Here is a 27062-nt window from a genome sequence, read left to right as displayed (position 1 = left end):
TAAATCAAACCCAACCCTATTAGAATCCCAGACAAAGCCAGAAAATGACGTAATGAACGTGAATCCTAGTTTTATGACAGTTTGATCTGATTTAGTAGCAGAAGTCAGATAACCAATAGCTACATAGTTACTCTACAGTACCTTAATTATTGTAGCAGTCATACAACTTTTTGATAATTACACACTATGAATGTTCACATTAAACAGCTCAAGAATCTGCAAGTCCTGACAGGGCTAGCAGGACTTCATAGCATAAAGAGACGTCCAGTAAGATCCTGTAGGTCTTGGAGCTGAAAGGTGAAGAAAAATGTTGACTAGACAAGGCCCTGGTCAGCTAAGTTTCTGAATGCTAAATATTGAGAATGTAGCCCTATCAAGTGATCTGGGTCAGACAGCCAATGTTTAGATTTGACTATTGAGGAAGAAAAGTGGCACAGATGAACAGGAAGTGCAGGACACAGCTGCAGAAAGAGGGCTCTAGATCTTACAAAGGAAGAGCCCAAAAAGCTTTAGCTGAGCATAGGCAAGTTCTCACCACTTCTCTGTATGCTTTGAAAGAGCCTATCAGTACTCTTTTCACCATTTTAGATTTGGAGTTCACCTTAAAGCCATTGCATTACAATGGAAAATGGCACCCAGCTATCAGGCTTCTATTGTAGTCAGGTTACAGAGAATCTTAAGAGGGTGCCAAGATTTGCATATATTTACAGACTATAGGGAAACCTTTTAATGAGATTCTAAATCTGTTAATCTCTTTTTTTCCATAAATTTTAAGGATGACTTTCCTTCAGTGTTTAAATGCTGTTAAGTGAAGAATATACCAAGTGCTAAAGGGCCATGTACCTAGTGATAAGGCAGAGCATTAACCAATGACTGAAATCTGAAGCCACAAATTCCAGAGATCACATCCTTCTACAAACCACTGGATCAGACAGCAGCAGAGGGAGAAGGTACCTTTTCTGTTTCATCTGCAACTGGATACATTTGGAAATGCTATGTACAATTTAGGTTAATCACCATAACTGGCCTGAGGCATTTGGACACAAGCCCTATAATTGCCATTTCTTGCCTTTAAAACACAGACCTGATTTGAACTTCTGCAAGAGGTATTTTCTAAGAGTCTCCCTTGAACATTTATTTTAAGTAACTGAAGACAAACAATTCCTATTTTAAAGGTCCAGATATTTATTAACTTTGAAGGCAATATCCTAGAGAGGAATAAGGATGCAAGATTCCAGAAAGCAAGCAACTAATAGACAAAATATCATTTTCACTTTAATCAAGCCACTTTCCATTAGCCACCTATCTCCTTTTCCAGTATCAGCTTTGCACAAGCTTCAGCTTACAACAGTTCAGAATTCCCGAAACTACGTTACAGCACCTGGCCTTCAATGTTAACCTCACGTCACGTCCTTTCCACTTCACGCTGTCCTCAGCTGACCACTTTAGAAAGAGTATGTCTGTCCTGCGTAACTGAAGGATCAACCACCCCACCTCCCTCTTCCCTCCCCTTCCTGAGATACAGGTATATGGAAAAGGATTTGGAGGAAGGGGAGGAAGAAGAAACTTTAACAGATTGATCTTGACCTCTTAATATCCTCACATGGAATACTCCTTTAGTCCTTAGAAGAATTTATAGCTGGTTAATACTCAGATGCATTTCACAAAGCAGTGCAACTTTCTGTGCTGGAACTCCTTAATTATTCTCTGGAGAACAAAACCAGTTATGACTATCATTAAAGAGTCAAACTTGAAAGATCTGATGCCAAATTCTTTTAAATAAAAGTTTGGATGTGAATGAGTGATTTTATCTCTAACGATGCTCTCAAAACAATGGCTTCCCATTCTTTCCCACCTTCTCTCTCCTTTACACACAGAATTTACGATGCATTTGACTGTACTCCAGTCATATTCTTCTCTCATAGTTCTGATACTATTTTTCAGTCATCCATCCAGTCTAGCTGCAGGACCACAGGTCCTAGGCACTGTGTATTCATGAAGGTGCTCTAAGTCTATTGGGCAATCCTTATTCAAAGATGGACAGGAAACATCTGTATGTAGCTTCATCAGCTGTAGTAACAGCCTTCTGCCTATTTTTTCCTGTACAGCTGTTCTTGAGCATGTTATGATATGAATTTGTCAGCTGTCTATATCAAAATAAAAGAAGATGGATTTGATTAGACCAGCAGAAGCAGCTCCCAGCATCTCATTGAATATTTCCAATGTGTTATATTCTCAGTTATAAAAAGATTTGGTGGCTTTTGTCATTTACAGAGACCAGATATGATGCCTTGGTAAGAAGTACTGCCTTTATTTAGAGGATCATTTTGTAGACATTGTTGGTAGGTTTCTTACTCAAATGAGTACTTACACTGGGTTCCTTACTTCCTTTTAAGAATAGGCACATCCTCCTCAATCATTTTTAAGGAGCTTTAACTCTTACTCCAAAATACTGATAATATCAGAGCATCTCACTTTACTGCTGGACTTAAATCCAACAACCATAGTTAAGATGTTGATCCAAGAAGATAATATACAGTTGCTGTCGCTTTACTGCTGAACTCCGTTTAACTGTTCAGAACATTTAGTAACCATGGCCTTTTTGCTTTCCAGTTAAGATCTCTTGGAGGGAAAGAAGAGGTAGTTCAGAGCAGCTCATATCTGTCAACAGTGGTAGGTACAGAGAAAAGGGTATAGGAGTTTGTGTTTCTGTGACTGTGTCAATGAACAGTGTAATGCAAAAAAAAAAAAAGGGAATCTTAGCTGCTCACACCATGTACAGCTGCTATATTGGGCTGTCTGGAGTCAAACATGCACCATTGTACTCATTTATTGAGTTGTTATGATTATGGAGAACTTCAATAGTGTTAGCTAAAAGTGGAGATTCAGGACTAAGTACTAGGCAAGGTCATTCAGAAAAGTAACAGGAAAGGATAACAGCCTGTGCTAAAAGCCCAGTTTAGGATTTTTGTGGAGCTTTTTATAACTGCAAATCAATTCAGTTAAAACAAGCATTTGGAAATAGCAATCTATGGTCTTAAGATGCTTACTACAGAAGTGCTAATATTAAAAGCACAAGCAAGTTGCTCAGAACATTCACTTTACACGTCTCCTAGACTTCTCTATTTAAAGAGAAACAGAATATGTTCCTGTTTTGGCATTCAAATGTGTGTCACCTTTATAACTCGAGTAAAGTCTAAATCTAGTCTTTATTCAGGCTAAAATAAAACCTGAGGTCTTGCATTTATTGACTTCTAGAAAACAGCACAGTCCTTTAAGAACCATAGAATCATTTGGGTTGGAGGACACCTTCAAGATCATCAGGCCCAACCATCCACCTAACACTACAAATCCACCACTAAACCACGTCCCTAAGCACCATATCCACACATCTCTTAAATACCTCCAGAGGCGGGGACTCCACCACCTCCTGGCACAGCATAACCACCCTTTCCCTGAAGAAACTCTTCCTGATACACAATCTAAACCTCTCCTGGTGCAACCTGAGGTGCTTTTTATAGTGAAGTTCTGATGATTTACAGTATTTTAAAATGATTAACGAGAAAAGTGTCCTAAGTTATATGGTGCATTTCAGATAATAAAAATACAATAAGATGTATGATTGGCAAGTACTGTATGGGTGCCTAACAGATGTAAAATCCTCTGCAGCAGAGATGTGGTACATCTCATGCCACACCTAGGCAGAAGCTTCCATTATCCAATTTTCATTGGATAATTACAGACTTCCTACACAGTGCAATAGTTTAAGTAAGCTGTACCTTTTTGCTCTGTAAGAATCATATTCAGAACCCTACAGGTAGGGTGGTTTACCACCTTTTTGTAAAAATACATAGTCATGTCGTAAAGAATATTCTCATGATGTATGTTAAGAAAAAAAAGCAAAACAACTAAACAGGAGAAGTCATCTTCCAGAGATAAGAACAATGCCACGGCACAGTAGGAATTAAATGTTACTGCTGCTAGCTGCCATTTAATACAGGAAATCCTGCTCAGATTAATCCTTAAAAAATGGATATAAACTTTTTTCTTTCTTGCTTTAAATACAGTTGAAGTCAATGCAGGTCCTATGGAAAAGGCTCAGCACTGTGCCCAGCATTCAACAAACCTCAAATAAGTCTAATTTTTCCAATTAAGCAAAAGAGAATCCAGATCGGGAGGATTCACAGCCTGTTACACATTTAAAGTGAATGATGCTTCCCATATTATAAAAACACTTTTGTGATTTTTAACCTAGAAAGAGACAAATATTGTTTATAAGATCTCACAGTGGAGGTTGGGAAAAGTCCTGAGTAAACGCTTTCAGTTGAGTCACTGTTCACCTACATGAAGTCCTGTTAACCAGTTTAGCTAAACCTATACCAGTTTTTCAGTGCATTAATCCAACTGCAAAGTACTTCACCACATAACTGAACCTCCTTTGCTTGACCTTATGCTCAGCTGAACTATGAACCCAGCACTTCAGCTAGCAATACTCCCTGAAAACAATCAAGTGAGATCTTTGCCCAACTGTATCAAACACCGAGAACTAATGTTTGTTTTGCCTATAACATACGAAATTTGCCACTCCAAAGACTTCTTTAAACTTTACAAGAAAAAAGTCCATATGAATCGGAACATAAGCCTTTTGTAAGTTATTAAAGTGCAACTAAGAAAAGGTATTTTGAGTTAAGAGATGTAGCCTGCTCTATTACTTTTTGGCTTCTGTTTTGTCTGTTTCCTGTAGTTTGTGCTATCATGGCCTTTGGCGTTCAGTATAAAGCAGACTCACCTCCTGCATACCAGAAGGAAATAATGACAAGGTTTAGTGCATGAAATCAGACAAAAATACTAAAAAAAATCATGAAATATGTATTTAACCCTAAGTATCTAAAGGATTTTTTAATACTAAAATTCTATTTTAACTGCCTGATGTTTCTTCAGAAAATGTAACCTTCCCTTTCAAACTGAGCACTGGTTTGATACTAGCATACAGTTAACATTCCCCATTAAATACTGAAGTTTCAACAATAGCAAAGTTTTCCAGTATTAGTTGCTATAACTATCATAACAATATCAGACGAGGTTTCTTCTACCATCTCTGAAAAAAGTGTACTTATAGTAGAGATCATCTCTACAGTATTTGAGTACTCGATACTACTGAGCTGATTGCTATAAGCTCATCAATCAGCACTGTTATTAAAAGGTCGTAGCTTTAAGTAAAACACCAGTTAGAATGAATTCAGTTCAAACAAAACAAAATAGAGTAAGTGCTGAGAAGACAAATCAATATTTGCATTTAGTTCTAGTTCAGTGGTTTTCATAAGATAAAACCCTAACACCAAAGAGGTCAATAAAAAACACAAGTGCTTGGCCACCCTCTCTCAAGTTAGTTGCATCTGTTTTCTCTATGCATCTAATATCCTTATAAAGAAGAGAAATTACATTTAAAACCTAGTTCCTACCTTCAGTATGTTTCATTTGACAGCAAATCCTAGCTGATCAGAGAGCACAGAAGTAGGATCCACAACAGTTCTTTCATTAATTTTCATTAACAGGTACTAAAAAATGGCAGGTACTCTGCAGGCAAGTACTACATTTCACCTTCCTAACACAGTCCATCCAAGTGACTGGATGAAAGAATGAATGGTTTTCATTAAACATTTATTTATTAAAGTTGAAGAAATTTTTCTTTCTTGTATTAAAAGACCATAACCTGACAGTATTTATGGATACAAAACTCCACTAAAGCCTTTTGATCGCATTAACATTCACATTTAACAAAAATCCATCCGTCTTCTTCTACTTATACAAGGCTAGCGTAAGACAGCATATCAATACCTTTGCCACCTCTCTTCTATTAAAGCAGGCAAACATGATGCATGTTAACAATGGCAAATCGAAGTCATCATTTACACAAGCCAATTCTTGCATTCAGCCCATCAGAAGACAAGCTTTAGGCACCAGCTATATTGTTTCCATCTCTCAAAGAAAATTACGGAAAAAAAATCACAGGAAGTATTTAAAGTACCATCAACTGCAGGTGGAAATTTATTTCTCAGTCCAACCTCACTTCCTTCAATTAAGCAGCAAAGTCTGTGAAAATGAGACCACTTGAATTTTTCCCAGGAAAGCGAAGACTAATGAGCTCAGTGATGACAATGAGTACATTCTTCTTCCAAAAAATATTTGCTAAGACTAGAAGCTGTTTAGAAAAAAAAATGATCTGCATAGCTTCCTCAAAGTGATCTCATATTGAAAGACGACTGATTTTACTCTTCTGAACTTTGCCACAGAAGAGCTTCTATTTCTAATCACAACAATATGGCAACTTAAATATGAGTTGAGCTATCACATTCCTTAAAAAACACAACACTTCACACGTTACATTATGGCTAAAAGCAGCCATCAAAAATAGAAGGGGGGATGAAGTATCGGGGAGATGGGAGAAAAATCCATCCTCCGTGGTAGATGGTGTGAACCACCAGGAAGGAATAAGAGCAACATCTACATACTAAATCTGACGACAAGTGTAAATACAAGGGAACCATCCTGCAAAAGACAGACTACAACATGAAAAATTGGGAACAAAGAACTTATGTCCAGTTAACTCCACTAGTACAAAATGTTTAAAATTAGGTATCTTTCCCAATAACACACACAAACGGGAAGAGAAGCTGAGGAGTTGCTCAAGTCTTCTAGAAGCAGTCAGGGTTCAATAGTTACAGAATGAAAAGATTAGAATACAAGACAGGTATTCATCTATTTTAACAATTACAGACACCGTCAAGCCTTTTTATAAGTACACTAAGGCACGTATAATTCAACTTCTCTTTACACAGAGAAGCTGAAAGTTTGCCAGAGAAAGCAATTGAGAACTTCAACTTGAAAAAAATCTGGACCATACCGAAGGCCATAAATCTTTTGCTGAGATCAATTTTTTTTTTAAACAAAAGACCAAGGCAATCAATAAAAATTGATAGTGGCCTTAAATGGCAGTATTGGTATTGAAATGGCTAGTGCAAGTCAGATGGTGCAAGAATTATTTATATGCAGAAGGGAAGACAACATTAAAAAATCCACCATGACTTCATTTAGCTTAGTTTCTTAATGAAATTCCCGGCTTTAGCCAAGTTTCAAAGAGGAACAAAATCTATACAAAGTGTCTCAAAAAATTCAGCATTAAGGACTGCAAAAATGGAAAGTCAGGGAAAGCTCCGCCATTATTGATCTGCTTGCTAGTCATTGCTCACAGCCCCAAATCACCCATGGCACAGCTTCTGCCCAAACAGCAAGTCAAAAAGGGATGGTTAATAACAGATGAGCAAGTATTACACTGGATGTCAGAGGGAATAGATTAAAATTAAGAGGATTACAGGACAATAGCCTAAGACATCTAGTTCCTCTGGTATTGTTGCTCTAGGAATAGCCTGTACTTACATCTTAATAAAAATTGCAGAATTCTCATCTGTAAATTCACACTGAGAAATTCAGATCTTAATTTTCTTGAGTACATTACAAATGTTGACAGAATACTTCTCCACATGTTTGTATGGTAAGTATACACTAAAGTATTTCAGATGCTAAGCTATTCAGTGCCTAGGGTTTATTTTTAAGGTCTTCTACATACATATTGAAGTAAATGGTAGACTTTAAAAGTTAATTGCAATGCACTGTTGTACTCAGATTCTACTAAAACCAATCTTTTCTTTAAACAAATTCAATAATCTGTCAGTATGAATTTTCTGAACGTAACTATATGTCAAAGCTTCATATTACACCAAAGCAATTCAAAGTCAACAAAGAATTAAGCTGCTTATTACGGCTGAGCATGCACATACAACATAGGAAACGCAAGAAAATTAATTCATCTTACCTTCAGGTGCATCTGCATCACAGTCTTTAGAAACAAATGTTGTGACATTCCCTGGCTGCCCATCAGTTGTCTTATTACTCTGCATTATAAATATGCAAAATTAGTACACCAGTCTATCGTAGTATTATTCCATACACAATGATAGTCTCTCAAATAAACACCTTTCAATAAATAACTGGATTTATAGAAGAGGCTTTGACTAACCCCCTTACACATTCAGAAGGATTAAGGTTTTTAACAGTAAATGCATTAAGTAAACTATCATTTAAGAGTAATTTAATATGAATTTTTTAAATATGCTTTCATTTAGAAAAAATAACAGCTTGTGAAAACTCATGCAAAATAAGAACTTCATCTCCAAAATTAAATCTTAATTTTTAAAACATAATTTGGAATTCATCTTTGGTGATGAAGACACTATGGAATTGTTAGGCTTGAATAATGATACCAAATCCAGTTTTATTCTGGTTTAAGATGATAGCATCCAATATAATTAGATATCCAGGGAAGAAGAAGATTATGCTGCAAGTGAACTACTGAAAACCTCAAACATTCCTGTTAGTGTCTCAAACTGCATTACAGCTTTAAAAAATGACCCTAAAATTTGATTAATCAGTACGTGCTCAGCTTCTTTTTGATTATCCTGTACTGTACAAAGCTGTATCTTTGTCATCTCTCATAAATACACACATAAAGACAGCAACTGTGGAATAGCAACGCTTCCTAGCCACTCAGCAACCTAAGCATATCAGCACAGAGCCCAGTGGAAGCTAGCAGCTGTATTATCAAAAGAAGTGAAGCAATATTCAAAGTTTTGTACTGTGTGAAGATGCTCAAGGAATTAAGTCACATTACATACACTACAGCCAATTTTTGGCTTATGCAGTACCAAGAGACCTACTAGTAGTTGAAAAATCCTGGCTAACAAATCTTTTAAAACTGAAAGTGAGCCTGGCTTTCAGTCATTGTAAACAGCATGCTTATTTTTTAATAACAACCCCCACACAGCATGTTACATCTCACCTGTACCAAGTATTTTTGGCTTCCATACATTACATATTGAGGAGCAAGACTGTAGATCATGTAACTTGTATGAAGAACTATCAATAGAAGTATCATACAGAGAAATAAGAGTGCCTGAGGTCGAGTTTTTCCTCGTCTGATTTTATACAGCTAAAACAGAAAACATACAAATATTAACAACTGAAATTCAAGTTTTTTTTTTTTTTTTTTTTTTTTTTAAACTCTTACATTTCTCTTTAATCCAAGTAACAAGTTGAATTCTCTCAACAGAAGTGGGAGGCTGCTATAAATTCTCCTCCAGCAACTCAATTCCGGTGAGTTAAAGCAGGCTTTCAGGTGTATTTTCCTGAAGTTCTAAGTACTGCTATTTAACTATTACAATTGTACAAATGACCCAGAAAAAGTATAGATGAGGAAGCTTCCTGAAACAGTTAGTAGCAAGATTTAAATAGTGTTGCTTATCACTGACATCAAGCCCTGCCTTGGTTTGTCAAATAACATTGTGTCCTCTGGTTAAGGTGAGATGTCATCTATCACTACCTCTCTGATCAGATCTAAAACCAGAGAAGGGAATCATGAGATTATAACCCCAGGCACTGAGAAAACTTGTGTGCCATACAGTTGCATCTTTTCCACTTTCCTCTGCAGGGAGTGACATAATCCCTTGCTGTTACCTGTAGATACTACTCTATTCCTGTGATCCCCACAGGTTCAGCCGGAGTGCCGTATTAAGGAGAAAGCAACCAGCAGCTGAAGGGTAAATGATGGAAGACCAAAACTAGCAGCAAGCCCCATAATTCACTGCCTGGACTCAGTGTCAGTGTTCACAATTTTGGGGCGTCACTGCATGAAGGGTTGACAATGGTAAAGAAAGCAGGGAAGGCAGAAGCAGGGAAATATTAACCAAGGATCATAGGTATGATTGGTATACTGTTGATACTGTATTTGAAAAAACAGCTTTGTAATATTATTTGCATCATATTTAGATAAGCCATATCAATGTACTCTTACCAAGTTAGAAAACCTTGCTTCCCACTTAAGCAAGCCAAGCCTTACTGACTGCACATTTCTTATTTTGACCAAGAAATTCATGAATACTTCCATTGTATCTGAATCATATTGCTTCAACTTAAAGGCAGAAGCCAAAGTGGCACTCGTTTCACACTTGACAGGGGTCAGCTGACTGCACTGCTTATCACGCTTATCAGCTTTGGTCTAATAACTCTGCAAAAAAGAGTAGCTTTCAAAAATAGTATGAGTTGTACATTATGCTTCTAACAGTCATTACATATACAAACAACACTTACTTGTGGCATCCCAGTATTTATAAAGCAGTACATAAATAATGACTATTTATAAAACATATTCAATGTCACATTTTTAAACAAAGCAATATTTACCCTTATCCAGAAGAACCATATACCCATATTTCGAATCCCTGCCATCGATGTGAAAATGAAGTACATAACAATAGTTGTAATAAGAATATAATCGAGTGGAAAAACCTAAAACAAGAAGCATACAAGTAGTTCAAATGACAATACAGCCTTCAAATTAGAAAACAAGCTCTCCCCTCAATGAAAGCAAACTAAGTAGTTTCTACCTATAGCATCTGAGGTAGTAACAGACATTCTCTTTAAAAGTTATATAGCTAGCTCCAACTAGAGCTAGTATAGCTTGCTGCTACGAGAGCTTACACCATTAGTTTGTGAAAGTAACTCAGCATTTTTCTTAATTTAAACATGCCTTAATTTTGAATGAGATGTTACACATTTTCAGGCCAAATACCTGATTCTTTTAAATACGCTGTCAGAACAAAATCCGCAGCAGCAAAAATCATCTTAGAACTACATGGGCATTCTTTTTGTGATTATTTCTGAAAATGCTTGCATACAAAAAGTGATTTGAACAGCTAGACAAAACACTGCTGCTGAACACTGCTCTTCCTAGTGACCTACAAACTGAAGTGTTTAATCGTTTTTGAAACCATGGGATAAACAATGCTTCGTACCAACCCATTATACTGAGAAGGTGGAAAGAACTCAGGTAGGGGAGGGTAAAGCATTAACTTACAATTACTGCTTTTCCTTTTGTTAACTTACCCACTACCGTTCGCAAAATTTCTATGTGGCCATGCTGCATTCCAGCCCTACTGAAGTTAGTAAATGTTTGTTCTAATGTAGGTTTTCTTTCAAAGAGTAATGCATTATTGTGACATACGTAACTGCACAGAGTGCAGTGTACCTTTTCAATAGGTAAAAATAACATTAAAACCCAAAGTGCATTTACTGCACTTAAGGGTAATAAGCTATTAACTGAGCAAAAAAAAAAAGAACCATCCTTATATCTGTACACCACCAACTCATTTACTTACTGTTTGAAGAACAGGTAACAGCATATTCAACGGATTAGTCAGATTAGTTCCTAAAATTATAAATCCAGAGTCGAATCCAGCTGAATGTAGAGCCTTGTCTAAACTGTGGTAATTAAAAAAAAAAGGGTAAGTATTATGGTTCTCCGAGAACTTTGTCTTCAGTTCAATTAAAAAAGGCAGGTCAAAAAAAGCTGAACTAAAACCAAAGATTAAAAGCTTTTCTGTACTTATATAGACACATGCTGTTTTACAACACTCATTGCACTTGTTCTATGGAAAGGTACATTGATTTTTGTATCTCCTTGCCACTTTATTTTTTCCCTAGTTTGGAAACAGTTTATTTGCCCAGTCTGAAAAATTAAAGAAGCCAACATTTGAGACTACTGGTTAAATATCAACCTTCATTGAAATCACCACTTTTGCAGCTCTCTAAATCGCTTTCAATTCCATGAAACAATTACAATACAATGCACATGATAATGCATTATATATGTCATTTACTGCAAGGATAAGCACCTGTTACCCAGCCCAATGAGTACCTACACATTTAGATTCACTCAAGCACTCAAAATACTTCTACAGTCTGAATTAAGCTTTCTTGAAGTATATCCTTAATTTCCCTGCTGCATCAGAACTGCTTTAAGCAGCATGCAGTTAAGCAAGCTGAACCACATCCTTCTTTGAACCTGTTTTAGGACATTTTGTTCAATTTCAATGTTTTATTACAATGAGAAAACCAGCACTAGCTATGGAAACATACCATAGGAAAGCAATGTGCTGACTCTTGAAGCAAACCACCCCTGAACTGACTTTGATGTTAGAAGAGAAAGTACATAGTTCAAGTGGATAAAAAGTGCTGAAATGTACTTACTTTGACAAGAAGAGAGAGACAGTGAAAAGCAGTGCCACAACGATGAAGAATACTCCCCACACAATCTAGAAGCAAAGATACATTACAATGAAACAGAAAATGCTTGCAGATGATACAGTAAGTGAAAACTTGTCTAAGTTTCAATACAGGACTAATGATCTTGGACCAGATCAGAGCTCAAACACGCTTAAAATAACTTTTTGGTAAGGACTTGACAGAAGCGCTAACAAAATGCTTCTTTAGTTAAACAGGTTTTATGTCAAGCATTCTAAAAGACAATCACCTAAGATGAGAACCACCTCTTTGTCTGGTGGACATACTAAACTCAGAACCAAGCGTTGAAGTACATCTCACAGAATCCCAGGATGGTTTAGCTTGGAAGGGACCTTTAAAGATCACCTGGTCCAACCGCCCTGGCACGAGAATTTCTTCCTAGTGTCTTATCTAAATCTACCCTCTTTCAGTTTAAAACCGTTACCCTTTGTCCTATCACTACATGCCCTTGTAAAGTCTACCTACAAGTCAAATGTGCTACTAAGAACACAGATGAGATGTTAAATGAACACAGCATTTACCAGAACACACTACCTGTACTTGCTATATAGAATGGAAAACCTTAACTATATGCATGTATTTGGGTTTAATTAAGGGAAATTAGAATTTATTTCCATGGCCACACTACCACATCTGTGTACTTCCTTTCAACAGAAGACAACCTGAGCAGAACTTACAAGGAATAACTCACCTTTCCCAACCAAGAGTTCCCTTCTGCAGAGCAACTTAGTAACAACTGACAAAATCAGTTGGATGGGCTGACATAAAACTCAAGTAAATCAGCCTAAATACCAGCTCCACGTCTTGCTTCTATCTGCAAGTCCTCAGTTAGTAAGCAGTATTGACTATTTCAAAGTAAGTTTCAAGCTTCAAGTTACAGAAAGCAGCTTTCAAAGTATTTTGACTCAAAGGTTTAAGTTACCCAGAAATTTACCTTTGAAGTGACGTGACGACTTCAGAATGAACCAGGAAAAAAAATAAGATGCTTAGAATTACCAAAGTAGGAAGAAAGACACTTGAGCTTCAGAAATATGCAGATTCAACTTAAAAAGCTATCATTCTAAAATACATCTTAATCAGTCATGGATAAATACAGATGAGATTATTGTGACCACATCACAATAGCCAGATAAAGACCTCTCTTGTAGAGAAGGTTCTAGAAGAGCTTCCACACCCCTTCAGCTGCCCAAGAGGAGTCATTTGTCCCTTCTTTGGGCTGGATACTGTACTCAAGAATTTGAAAAAGAAAATTAAAAAAAATACATCATCTGCTATGTTTATTTAGCCAACGAGTCATAAGCATAGCTAAGCACGGATAACTAATAAGGACCACTATAACTGAATCAGCTCCAGCTACTGTTTCTAAAGTCAGAGTTAGGCAGCTTTTGGCAAGCTTTTGCACAGGGCAATCTGAATCACCAGTAGAAAACTGCCCGATATACCAACTAAGAACAGAAGTTTCTCAGATCATACCCCTCCACAGCAAGCTCCCACTGTGTGTTAGCTGGACAGGAAACAGATGTTTAAAAACAATTAGGACCAGGTGTCTTAACCTTGTATTACTTCAATACTTTCTGCCAACTACAAACAGTAGACACGTATCCGTAACTCCTCTGGTATATACAAACAAGACAGGGATCTCCTGGAAAGAGTCCAGCGGAGAGCCACAAAGATGATATGGGGCCTAGAGCATCTCCACTATGAGGAAAGGCTGAGAGACCTGGCTCTGTTCAGCCTTGAGAAGAGAAGTCTGAGAGATGATCTTATCAATGTTTATAAATACCTTAAGTGTGGGAGACAGAGGGATTTGGCCAACCTGTTTTCAGTGGTTTGTGGGGACAGGACAAGGGGTAATGGCCACAAAGTGGAGCACAGGAAGTTCCGCACCAACACGCAAAAGAACTTCTTCATGGTGAGGGTGACGGAGCACTGGAACAGGCTGCCCAGGGAGGTTGTGGAGTCTCCTTCCCTGGAGATATTCAAAGCCCGTCTGGACGCCTACCTGGGCAGCCTGCTCTTGGGAACCTGCTTTGGCAGGGGGGTTGGACCCGATGATCTCTTGAGGTCCCTGCCAACCCCTACAATTCTGTGATATGCCCGTGTTTTGAAATAATTAATTTCATTACACTCTTAAAAATGGATAAGCAGTTAAAAAAGCATTCCTCTTCCTGTTTTAACCTCAAATCCAAAGCCTTTTCTATCTCAAACTTAAAGACCTTTGTTCTGCCTTAGTTCATCCTACGCTTCTACAGTGCTATTAAGACTACTGAGCCATCGGTTGATATTAATTGCAAACTGCTTATGTTCACACAATTTCAAAGCATCTATTGACTTAGGCCTTTCACAGAAGATATCCTTACATTATCTAGATTCTCCTCATAACTGACGACAGGCCAATCGAGACTATTTCTACTCTATTAACCAAAATGTAACTGATGAATAAAAGAATACTAACACTCAGACTAATAGGTGAGCTCACAACTTGTGCAGTTGATCTGAGTCTTATCAAGTGAGATCAACCTGACTGTGTCACATTTAAAGCATCCTGCAATTGGGTTCCATTTTGTATCTGGAGAACAGAAAGAGTAAGTCATCCCTTTCCTCCCTTACCTTCCCGCAGTCTATGACAAGCTAGAAAAAACTTGTAGTTGAAGCTATATGCTCACTGTTGCCTTTTATTTGTCACCTGTACAAAAGACAGATCTGTCTTCTACAGACAGTGTTCCAGGGATATAACTGTACTGTTGTCTACTAGTTCAAGCCAACTAGAATCTCTTAAAAAGATTTTAGATACAGCCATGAAAATTCACTAAGTGTTTTAATCTTTGTGTCACAGCACAAATGAGAAGGAATCCAAATCCCTGAGAACATGTTCGACTTCAGAGCAAAGGACAGGACTAAAACAAACCTCCTGATCTTATAACAGGACTATTTATCAATGGGTGTTAAAAAGCTTTTAATATGAGAACAGGCGAAAACAAAAAACCTGGGTTTCAGCCAAACAGCACACAGAGGAATTTAGGAAGGTCATTACTCAAGGAAAAAAAGCAACCCTCAATCTACATTAAAGAGAAGTTTAAACTTCCAATGCAAGATGAGATTTCTTCATACTCCATAGTTCTTTTGAAAGCAGGACCTCAATGCAATCACAACTCAAGCTGTGTTACCATTTCCCTATTACCAGAGCTGCTCCATTGCCAGACCACTTCCCCAAATCCCTCAGCTACAAAACACAAACCTCATCCCCACTCGTACTCAAAACATTTGCTGAAGAGCAGGTAGCAGACCTGCTGCATTGCACTTATATCATTTTGATCAGCTGTGTCTGCTTGGGTTTCCAAATCTACAAGTCAAGTAACCGCATAAAAATGCGGTTCACTGTTTTTTTGGCAACACTGCTGACATTACATAGACAATGAGCAGAAACACTCGCTATTACAACTGATGTTGCTCCCTGAAATAAGTCCCTTTGGCATCTTTGTATTATAAAGCCTCTACACTAGCATATAAGGAAACAGCTGAAGCAGAGGGCAGTAAGAACTATTCAAAGCTTTGTTTTTACATTTGAACATATGGCATTAAAGAGATATGGATACATAAAAACCAAGACAAAAGCGTGTAAATTGGCATATCTCAATAGTAAAAGTGTGCCACTTCCAGGTCGTGGTGGAAAGCTGACTTGTATTCTAGTGTAATAAACCAGAGCAAATGACTTAGAAATATTAATAATTAGTGTATTTTTCTACTTCAACTGTACAAAATCAAATTACAAGCTTAAGCTCTTCTGACATTGTGTTCCATTTACACCATTTTTCTTAGTATCTCTCTTCAACTACCCAAACCTTCCCCCCATTATCACCCTTTGAGTTATGCACTGAGCTCTTTGCCTCCTATCCCTACTCCCAGAAGTCAGTCAAGCTAAGCCATTTCATCCTTGGATAATTACAAAATGTTACTGAGATGATCATGGAAGTTAGGCCTCAGTTCATTTTGAGCTGGCGCGATCACCTTGCTAAGCATACCCCTCCAAAAAAACTAAAAGAATACTTGCCTGCCTAATTGTTTCCTATGGTGAAAAAAAAAAAAGAAACTGCAAATCATCTTGCTACAGCTATTCCATGACTTTGAAGCAACAATGAAGCAAAATGAAAAATTTAAAGGAGCAGTCATCCTCTCAGAGCTGGTATCCATTAGCAGAATAAAGAAAAGTGGTAGCACAAAAATGCAATGTTATTGAACGGCTAACACTGGCCAAGAAACAAAGCTGGATTTCTCACAGGTAAGAACTGCTATTTGGATTAGGTTTACCTGACAAGGTGCTGGCAGTGGGGGAGCTGTAGGGTTGCTATCTGGTAAGAGGTGGGGTGGTCCTACATGGGGACAGGGAAAAGAGCATGAGGATGAAGGAGCTGCAAAGAAGAGATGTTTTAAACTGCACTGCCCATCCCCCTGTGCCACAGGGGAGTCAGAAATGAAGAGGGGAAGCTGAACCTTGGAAAAAGGTGGTAGGGGGGTGGTAGTGGAGTGCTGTCTTTCTCACCTTCCAAATCTATTTTAATCAGCAACTAAATTATTTTTCCTCAAGGCTGTACTGCCCATTATGGTAACTAGTACGTGATCTCCCTGTCTTTATCTCGATCCACAAGGTCTTCCGATCTTATTTCCTCCAATATCCCATTCATGAAGAGTGAGGGAACAGCTGGCTGGGCATCTGCTAGCAAACTGAGTCAAGCCATGATACAACCTACTTTCCACAATGTGTCAGGTAACCTGGGAAAAAGGCTAAAAAAGATTGTTGGTATTAAGTGTTTTGCTTAACCTAAGTTTTACTGTTGTCATTATATAAACTTAGGACATGGAATAGTCACACCTCTTGCTTGTTATCCTCTCAGCCTCCCTGATTTAGAGGACAGCTGTGACTGCAGGAAGAAAGCCTGTCAGTTTAGCCACATCACGTCCTTGAGGCAGATGAACTGACTCATGACAGCACCCTTCTGCACAAGCACATCGCCAGCACAGGTGTTACCCAAAGCCCTGCACAGCAATTGCCTACTTTCCCCTTTTTCACTTCTCTAGAGAGGTGAAAGATCAAAAGCCCACAAAAAAAGAAACAGAACGTATTCAAGAGGAATAACCTGACTCTCCACCCTCAATAACACATACTTAATACTTCTCTGAAGGCCTTCAGCAACAAGTAGAAAAACTGAAGCATCTATATATACAAAAAGTCCTTGTGTCCTTAAGATTAGACAGAAGAACAGTTTGTATCTCCCTTCCTGAGTTCATATGTGCCATTTTCTACTCACCAAAAGAACGCTGTTCTCTCTGTAGCACCTTCCATGTACTTGGACTGATGAAAATGCCTTTAAGTCCCCGCTTAAGGTAGGCACTTGAGTTTGTTTGCTCTGCTCACAAAGGGAACTCATTTTCAAAACTGAGCACTTATTTTCTATTATTGCTCACTTTAGACATCACTTCAATCCAGAAATGTTTTTTAAATCCCCCATGAAAAACCAATGCAGTACTCAAAACTTACCATTGTTGAGCAGACTTCCACGTTTCACAACTTTGTTCACATACTGAGAGCAAACCTAACTACATGCTCTATAATTTTTTCCTTAAAGTTTCTCTCTCTATCCAGAGAAAAAAAAAAAAATCTCTCGTTGCTCAGAATATCAGACGAAAGTGTGATAAAGAAAGGAGGAGTAGACTAGCTATCTACATGAAAGGTTAGATTCTGTAGGAAGAAACTAGACTAGTTTGACTTCACTTAATAACCATTAAATTAACCATTAATAACCATTAAAATAACCATTAATAACCCCATGCTGTCCCCTACTCACATCTTTGCGATCTTCCAGGTGTCTTGTTTTTAAGTGAATTGAAAAATTAGCAGCTTCATGTCTGAGTTGGACTTCATGATTCTTGTGGGGCCAATCCAACTTGGGACATTCTGTTCTGAGTTTGATATATTTTTATACAGCTTTGAGTAAAACAAACATAGTCTGCGAAATTTACTTCAGTCCATATCAAAGAAAATATACTCTTCAGAAAAAATTAAGTTTTGGCTTTGACAAACTACATACTACTACCAAATATTTAGCTCTAACAAAATAATTAAAGCAAGAGTGTAAGAAGACACTATACAAATACAATTATTATTAGAGAAGTCTGAATGTAAATACTAAAATACTGTAAAAAAAAAAAAAACAACACACTGAAACTAACTGTTGTTCCCAGGCATGTCATTATAGTCTGTCAATCCCAGCAAGGGTCTACAACCCAAAACAAAGCAGAAATAGCACTCTCCATATCTAGTAACTGACACAAGTAGTACCTCCTGAGGTTTGACAGACTTTTCTGCACTTCAATATTGATCAGAAGTATTATATGTGACTATAAAAAGATTTCCTTCTCTTCATCTTGGGACAGAGTGGCTAAAAAAACGTGCAGAGGAAAAAGATCTGGGTGTGCTGATTGATGCTTGCCTGAACATGAGCCGGCAGTGTGCCCAGCTGGCCAAGAAGGCCAACGGCATCCTGGCTTGTATCAGGAGCAGCATAACCAGCAGGACCAGAGAGGTGATCATCCCCCTGTACTCTGCCCTACCTCAAGTACTGCGTTGAGCTTTGGACCCCTCACTACAAGCAGGACATCGAGGCCTTGGACCATGTCCAGAGAAGGGCTATGAAGCCGGGGAAGGGCCTGGAACACAAGTCCTATGAGGAGCAGTTGAGGGAACTTGGGCTGTTTAGTCTGGAGAAGAGGAGGCTCAGGGGAGACGTTATTGCTCTCTATAACTACCTGAAAGGAAGGTGGGGGGAGCTGAGGGTCAGCTTCTTCTCGCAGGTAACTACTGACAGGACTAGAAGGAATGGCCTCAAGTTGTGCCAGGGGAGGTTCAGGTTGGAAATGAGGAGACATTTCTTCTCAGAAAGAGCAGTCAGGCATTGGAACAGGCTGCCCAGGGAGATGGTGGAGTCACCATCCCTGGGGGTGTTCAAGGAAAGGTTAGACGTGGCGCTTGGTTTAGTGTGTGTTGTCAGTGGTAGGGGGATGGTTGGACCAGATGATCTTGGAGGGTTTTTTTTTCCAACCTTTATGATTCTATGATTCATAAAGCCACCAATTGAGCCACTCAGAAGTTACATGTGTGTGGAGGCAATTCAAATACGATTAGAATAACAAGTAAAACAATTGTGCAAGAGTTGAGATGTTTATTAAGGTGACGGATATTATCACTTTCATAGGACAGCTCTAGGAAAAGTCAAAGTAAACACACGCTTTGTAACATGCTTCACAGTACAGCTTTATTCCAAGTTAAAATTTGCCAGGAAGAACTACTCAATTGCAGCTCTACTTTTTTAGTCTTGGATTCTTAGGTCAGCTACTCACTGAGAAGGTAAAAAAAAAAGATTCAAACCACAAGAACAATAAGACACTGAAATACTATCCTGACCGTAAGTAGCTAATGGTATCGTACACTATCCCATGAGAATACAATGAATTATTCAAGTCCTACAGACACTACATGCAACCAACGCATTTCGCAAAATTAAGGTTAATGTTAGAAGTTAAAGAAACTACACAAACTGTTCAGTTTGATTCAAAATAGTTACATTCATCTTTTATTCAAAAGGGTTTAATCTAGATTTTTAAGTTATCATTGAAAGATAACTCCACTAAGAATTTTACACTGAAAGCTTCTGTCCGACTAATCTCAGCCTGTTTCCATTGGTACTCAGAATTAACAATAGCAGTGGCAGAGCAAATTGCTCATAGCCCCCCTCATCTTTACAAAGTACAGACTAAAGTCATACTAAAATTACTACCTGCCGTTGGCAAGAAATACTTTATATGTTAATACTGTTCCATAGAAGTACTTTTATTTTTATTTTCTTTTAAACCAGGTATATACATAAGTCAACTAAGATCAAAAGACCGAGATGAAAGCTTTGACACTGTAAGAGTCTCTTTTGCACCGGTTAAGCATCAGGATTGAAGTTCTACATATCCAGCTTACTATTGATCAAGAAATTACTTCGCAAGATGCTCATTCCAAATGCATATATTCTTGTCAACATCTCTCACTTTTGCTGGCTACATGTAATTTCAACTAATCAACTGACAGCTATGGAATTCTTTGTTCTCTTCTTCCTATTTTCACACGCTTGAGAAAAAAATAATTGAATTTGCCATGGCAATAACACAATAGCACATTTTACATTCCCCTTATCATATGTTGTTTTTAATACATTGCACCACTCCTAACTGTTCTTAACTACCTTATGGTTAGCCACAATGCAAGCTCTAAAAAAAAAAAAAGTCAGATGTAGTTATACATCAATCTTCAACATGTGTTCGCTGTGCCCTCTCTGCCCCCAAGTAACTACTTTTTCCATGTCCACTCTACAGGAAAGAGCTCTTCTAGCCATAGAAATTAAGTTAAAGAACAAGGAAAATGTCAGATTTTAAAGAATAAGCAACAAGATGAAAGAAAAAGGGCTATAGCCAATCAAGTTAAAGACAAAAACAATAAGGGTAGCAAAGGTCTAATACAAGATTAAGTCTATTCCACCCCATATAATCCAAGGTAATGATATTCATAAATCCATGTCTTTTTTTTTTAATATTTTGCTTTTGAAGCAAATCATGTTCCAATTATATGGAGCAGATTATCTTGAGGGTCATCACGCAGCACTTGCAGGGCAAGCAGGCGATCAGGCCCAGTCAGCATGGGTTTATGAAAGGCAGGTCCTGCTTGACGAACCTGATCTCCTTCTATGACCAAGTGACGCGCTTGGTGGATGAGGGAAAGGCTGTGGACGTGGTCTACCTTGACCTCAGTAAGGCTTTTGACACCGTTCCCCACAACATTCTCCTCAAGAAACTGGCTGCTCGGGGCTTGGACTGGCGTACGCTTCGCTGGGTTAGAAACTGGCTGGATGGCCGGGCCCAGAGAGTTGTGGTGAATGGAGTCAAATCTGGTTGGAGGCCGGTCACTAGTGGAGTCCCCCAGGGCTCGGTACTGGGGCCGGTCCTCTTTAATATCTTTATTGATGATCTGGATGAGGGCGTCCAGTGCACCCTCAGTAAGTTTGCAGATGACACCAAGCTAAGTGCGTGTGTCGATCTGCTCGAGGGCAGGAAGGCTCTGCAGGAGGATCTGGATAGGCTGGAGCGATGGGCTGAGGTCAACTGCATGAAGTTCAACAAGGCCAAGTGCCGGGTCCTGCACCTGGGCTGCAACAACCCCAAGCAGAGCTACAGGCTGGGAGATGAGTGGCTGGAAAGCTGCCTGGCCGAGAAGGACCTGGGAGTATTGGTGGATAGTCGGCTGAATATGAGCCAGCAGTGTGCCCAGGTGGCCAAGAAGGCCAACAGCATCCTGGCCTGTATAAGAAGCAGTGTGGCCAGCAGGTCGAGGGAAGTGATTGTGCCCCTGTACTCGGCTCTGGTGAGGCCGCACCTCGAGTACTGTGTTCAGTTTTGGGCCCCTCGCTACAGGAAGGACATGGACGTGCTCGAGCGAGTCCAGAGAAGGGCGACCAAGCTTGTGAGGGGTCTGGAGAACAAGTCTTACGAGGAGCGGCTGAGGGAGCTGGGCTTGTTCAGCCTGGAGAAGAGGAGGCTCAGGGGCGACCTCATCGCTCTCTACAGTTACCTGAAAGGAGGCTGTAGAGAGGTGGGGGTTGGTCTATTCTCCCACGTGCCTGGTGACAGGACGAGGGGGAATGGGCTAAAGTTGCGACAGGGGAGTTTTAGGTTGGATGTTAGGAAGTACTTCTTTACCGAAAGGGTTATTAAGCATTGGAACGGGCTGCCCAGGGAGGTGGTGGAGTCACCATCCCTGGAGGTCTTTAAAAGACGTTTAGATGTAGAGCTTAGGGATATGGTTTAGTGGAGTACTTAGTGTTAGGTCGGAGGTTGGACTCGATGATCTTGAGGTCTCTTCCAACCTAGAAAAATCTGTGAATCTATATGATCAAAGATGCTACAGCTACTTTTTATCAGACATACACTAAGTGTGGGTACTGCTTCCAGGTCTCTATTTCCATTCCTCTCTTCAGTTTATAACACCTCTGTAATCCCCTCTTTCTTAACCACAAGACAAGCAGATACATCTGGAAGATGCATCAAGCTAGACATGTTTTTTTTCCACAACCTGTCAGTCACGCAACTTAGACTTAAGAGTGAAACAGGCCTTAGCCTACAGGAATCTATTCGAAGTGTTATATCTATTTTTCCCCACAAGATGTCAATCTCATTTCTGTAAATGCATCTATGCAGACAAACTCATTTGGAAAATTGCTGACACTTCTTTAGTATGAACTAGGTCCTACATGTGCATGCTTTACATACACCACACACACCATTTTATCTGCACACACAGGCTTCAAAAGAAAATGACAGAAAACACAATATGTTGGTGTATAGGGTATGAGTGGCAAGGTTTTAGTAGTGGGATGTTGCAGGGATGGCTTCTGTGAGAAGAGGCCAGGAGCTGCCTTCTGCTGGACACAGCTGGTTCCAACAGCAGGACACAGCTGAGCCCATCATCCAAGCTGGTGGCACCTTTGTAAAACATTTAATAAAGGGCACCACACTAGTGGCATGGCAGTGAGGGGTGAAGAAAAAAAATGAAAAATTTAAAGCATTGAGGTCATAGAAGGAAGAAGAGGAAAAAGTATTCTGTGCCAGAAAAAAAAAGATTTCCTCCACAACCTATGAAAGATGCTGTGATACAGTCCTCCAATCTGTAGAGGACCCAGATAGGAGCAGGTTCCTCCTCTCTCTCTCCCCCACCTACTACCCACCCAAGAACTGCAGCCTGTGGGAAGATCCATGCTAGAGCACAGGGAAAGCTTGAAGAGAAAGGAGACGAACTGACCATAAACAACCTTGAAGACAATGGGGAAGAAGTAAAGGAATCGGGTATGGAGTGAAGTTGAGCCTAGGAAAAAGGAGGTGGGGAGGCTGGAGGAAGGTGTTTCGAGTTTTATCTTTGTTTCACACTATTGCCAGTTTAGATAGATTTGGGTAAACTAAACTACCTTTCCCCCTCAAATTGAATCTGTTTTGCCCACGATGGTAATTGGTAAGTGGTCTCCCTATCTTCATGTTAACTGGCAAGTTTTTTTTTCTACCTCATTTTTAACCCTTATCCTGTGGAGAAGAGAGAACAAGAAAAAAAAAAGCTGGGTTGGTGCCTGGCAGCTGGCCACTGGCAACCTACCACAACTGGGAGACACACTGTAAAAGAAATCTTTGTGTTAGGAATTTTCAGATTCTTCAAAGGACAACAGAGTATGTGGACCAGGGAAATTAAATTAATCAAGGGGACTAAGGAATGCTTTGAGAGAGGAATAAAGTGCCCACGGTTAATGAACAAGGAAGCAGACAACAGAATTGGTCATTTCTCAGAAAGGAGGTCACTACAGTGCTAGAACAAACTGAATAACATTGAGGATAGGTAAAGACAAAGGCTTAAAAGAATCTCAGCTCTAAGTGATGAGAATAAATGAAATTCAAGGTATAATAGATATGAAATGAAACACATAGGTTGATATACCCAGAGGAGCTAGATCAGGGTTGGATAAATGTAACTGCTTTGTGTGTGTGTGCATGAGATGAAAGCCCTGTTTTTACTTAAAAGAGAGAAGGAACCTAAGCTTTGAAATCAGTGATCAGTGTCAATCCTCTATCAGCGTGATTACAAGACAGTGTCTTCAGAGAATCCCACAGAGACGGACTTGCAGCATTTGTCTCCCAAGAGTACAAAACACACACCACCAATTTGTCTGCAGTTAAGCAGGTAGCACTGTTAGTAGCATGTTCCAAGATCTCTAAAACTGACAAAGGAAAAGAGTTGGTGGTCACAATATCCAAAATTAGCAACTAGCAGCTATCTATTTATTTATTTTTTGGTAAGAGTTGTAGAATGGAAAACATGGTATCAGAAAGACAGAAATGTAACCTCATGCTCTTGGAGCTCTGCTAGGTGAGAAGGCTGGATGAGCAAAGAGCAGCAATATGCCCCCTACTCCGCCACACCCCTGAAGCCAATCGTCTACTCAAGGAACCATTTTACTTGCAGGATAATGAAAAGTGATAAAATAACACATTTGCAAGTCTGCATTGGAAGCAGTCCAAGTATTAATATTTTCTCTATTGTGAGAAAAAAAGGAGTAAGGTTATCATAGCAAAAGCTAAACAAGTTGACCACAGAAATAAGACAAAGGTCCTTTTAGCTCCAACTTAACTATCTATCTTAGCCAAGCACACATTTTGGTATTTTAATCACTAAGTGGCTTCTTACAATTTTATACTAGCACTTCTCTTTATACTACACAAGACTATAGCGACTACTTATGCCTTGCACTTAAAGGCTTCAAACAGAGAAATATGGTATGTAAGGCTACATGTCATGTATATACACACACACACGGAGTCACACACACCTTTCTAGGGATCATTTGAAACAGATAGGACTTGCTGCTTTTCCGTCTTAATTGTATTTTAATAAAGTAAAAAGCTATCCAAGAGCTCAAAGAGCTTGCTGTAAGGTTGTCATGGGGTATATTAACGATAAGCAGTTGATATTCAGTATGGTAACTGATAAACTTGTCCTATGATTTATATGGGAAGAAGCCTGGAAGGTATTACATGTAACTTAACTCTCAAAATGTGTCAAAACTTGTTACCTTTAGAGGTCGGATAGCTTCACAGAACTTCGCCCACCAACTTTTCTCAATTGACTCCAGATGCCTCTCTCTCCTTCGAAGTGTTCTTAGTCTCTCTTCTAGCTGTTGCACAGTCCGTCTATCCCTTGATGACAGAGGTCGACCATCTCTGCACTGATTATCAAAAAATATTGCAAGCGATCAAGGAACACAATCAAAGAACAGACTTGGTATCTAGTTTAATGAATTACAACAACTCTAAGATTTGTTGGTATATAATTCATACTGTTTCTATACCACTTCAGGTATAGAAAGGTATCTTCCCCATATCCTCTTCAACACCCTGAAGTGACTTAAAGAAAAAAAAACTTTTCAAAACCAGCCTAAGCTGTAAGACTAATTGAATCCAGAGGGCATACTAACAGCAGAAGACCAGACTACATATCTAACCTAATGTAAAGATTGAGTAAGACAAATTTGCAGTTCTGCATGTTTTCATTGCACTCATTTCATTGCTTCATTTTCTTCATGATTTCTCACAAATGTAATCGACTAAGATTTCAATTAAACACTAATGCAGAATCCTGACCATAATCCATAAATCAAGGAAAATTAGGTGGTACCAGTGGTCACATTAAATTATAGAAATAACTAGAACAAAGTCATTCTGCCTTCTGATCTTAATTGTCTTGTTACCAAACCCAGCTAACACTAGGTGCTTGCAAACTCTCATAATCCAACAGTCTTCTGTAACAAGCAATGCTCTATTTTTCCAGGACTTTCTCATTTTTCTCATTGATTTCAGTAATCAAAATGCCTTTGCTGTAGCCATATTTTGCACAAAACCCAAAACTTTACAATTTAAACCACAGGAGGCTACTTTTTAGGTTTCATTATGCAAGATTTGTAGAATGTGAAGGTATCCACACTATATGGAAATAGCAAGTATCAAGCAGAGCCTGTCAGAACCATTTCAACACCGCTGGGAATCTACCACCACAGAGCACATAACAGCACATACGGACTACCACGATGAAAATGCTCATATCTTAATGTCCCTTCTTTCCCATCCCCCCCACTCAGGGCTGTGAAATACACTGGTCAAAACATTATCTGAAATGGGCTGGGAAAAGGGTAGGTGATTACCCCCAGCACCTTACACATACAGGAGAAATCTGTTCAGCACTCCCAAGTAGTTAGAGCTTTCCTGCTTCTATTATGCGCAGCATTTCAGTGAGCTGCAAAGCCATCACAGATTTACACATGGCATTAGCATCCTGACGTTTAGAAATCGAAACAGATTTCCCAAAGTACACATTTAACAAATAAATGTTTTATAACAAAGTACATTAACTTTGAAGCACGAATATTTAGAGCTGTTACTTATTCATAAAGATGATTAATAGTTTGATGAATCTGACTCGTGGCAGATCCATGCAGCAAGTATCCAACGCTGATAATAACTGAGTAAGCATCAAAAAATTGGATGCTATAACTGGTAGTGGACTAGAGCGAGGTTAACATTCTCTGCTTCCACCAGGTGTGTCTCTTCCATATATCTAAGCAGCACTGCAGAAATTCAAGTTTAGCTCATCAGTACTATTAGCAGCGAGATACTAATAACTACTGCTGATGGACTGATAAATGGACTGATAAAGAAACCCTCATCTCTACTACACAAGTAACCATGCCCATTTCCAAATAACTTAAGAATTGCAAGCGCTAATCACATCTATCTTGCTACTCTTTCCATTTGTCTGGAACAAAAAAAGAAACTCATAGTAAGAGCATAAACTGGTAAGCCAAGCAAGAAAAAAAGATCCTTAGTTTAAGTGAGAAGCGTACAGCAGATACCTTGGACTTAATCCTTAACATACGTTGCTCCACTTCTTCAATATCTTCAGTGTTCTCCAAACGTTCATAAGCTGCACTGGTAGTTCCTTTAATCAAGTTTAGAGGCAAAGCTGACATACCATAAGCCTAAAACAAAGAAAGGAAATGAAAATATATACAAAGAAGATATATACTCAAATTTTCTGCTAGACTGTTTCATCTAATTAGTCTACCATATGTTGTAGCTGTAAGGTATCACAGTAGTTTTTTAGTTCATTTTTGAGTAAAACAGAATAAACACTACACAGGTTCCAGTGTCCCACATTGCTCCGAAATTAAATTTCTCAAGAT

The 27062-nt window shown here is 38.9% G+C and overlaps 1 protein-coding gene across 1 annotated transcript in view; it reads right to left on the bottom strand.

Moving 5' to 3' along the window:
* LMBRD1 (LMBR1 domain containing 1) overlaps positions 1 to 27062 on the bottom strand; it is a 76490-nt gene that overhangs the window by 7791 nt on the left and 41637 nt on the right. The window contains exons 8-14 of the mRNA XM_080587325.1: positions 26733 to 26858; positions 24900 to 25052; positions 12142 to 12206; positions 11271 to 11373; positions 10297 to 10401; positions 8897 to 9046; positions 7874 to 7952 (exon numbers count right to left, since the gene is read on the bottom strand). Of these exons, the coding sequence (XP_080443451.1) occupies positions 7874 to 7952; positions 8897 to 9046; positions 10297 to 10401; positions 11271 to 11373; positions 12142 to 12206; positions 24900 to 25052; positions 26733 to 26858 (781 nt within the window). The remainder of the gene's footprint in view (positions 1 to 7873; positions 7953 to 8896; positions 9047 to 10296; positions 10402 to 11270; positions 11374 to 12141; positions 12207 to 24899; positions 25053 to 26732; positions 26859 to 27062) is intronic.

Source organism: Anser brachyrhynchus (assembly GCF_964034855.1).
Source record: "Anser brachyrhynchus genome assembly, chromosome: 3".
Taxonomy (NCBI): Eukaryota; Metazoa; Chordata; class Aves; order Anseriformes; family Anatidae; genus Anser; species Anser brachyrhynchus.
The sequence above is the reverse complement of the archived record's forward strand: the minus strand, read 5'-3'. Positions and strand labels throughout refer to the sequence as shown.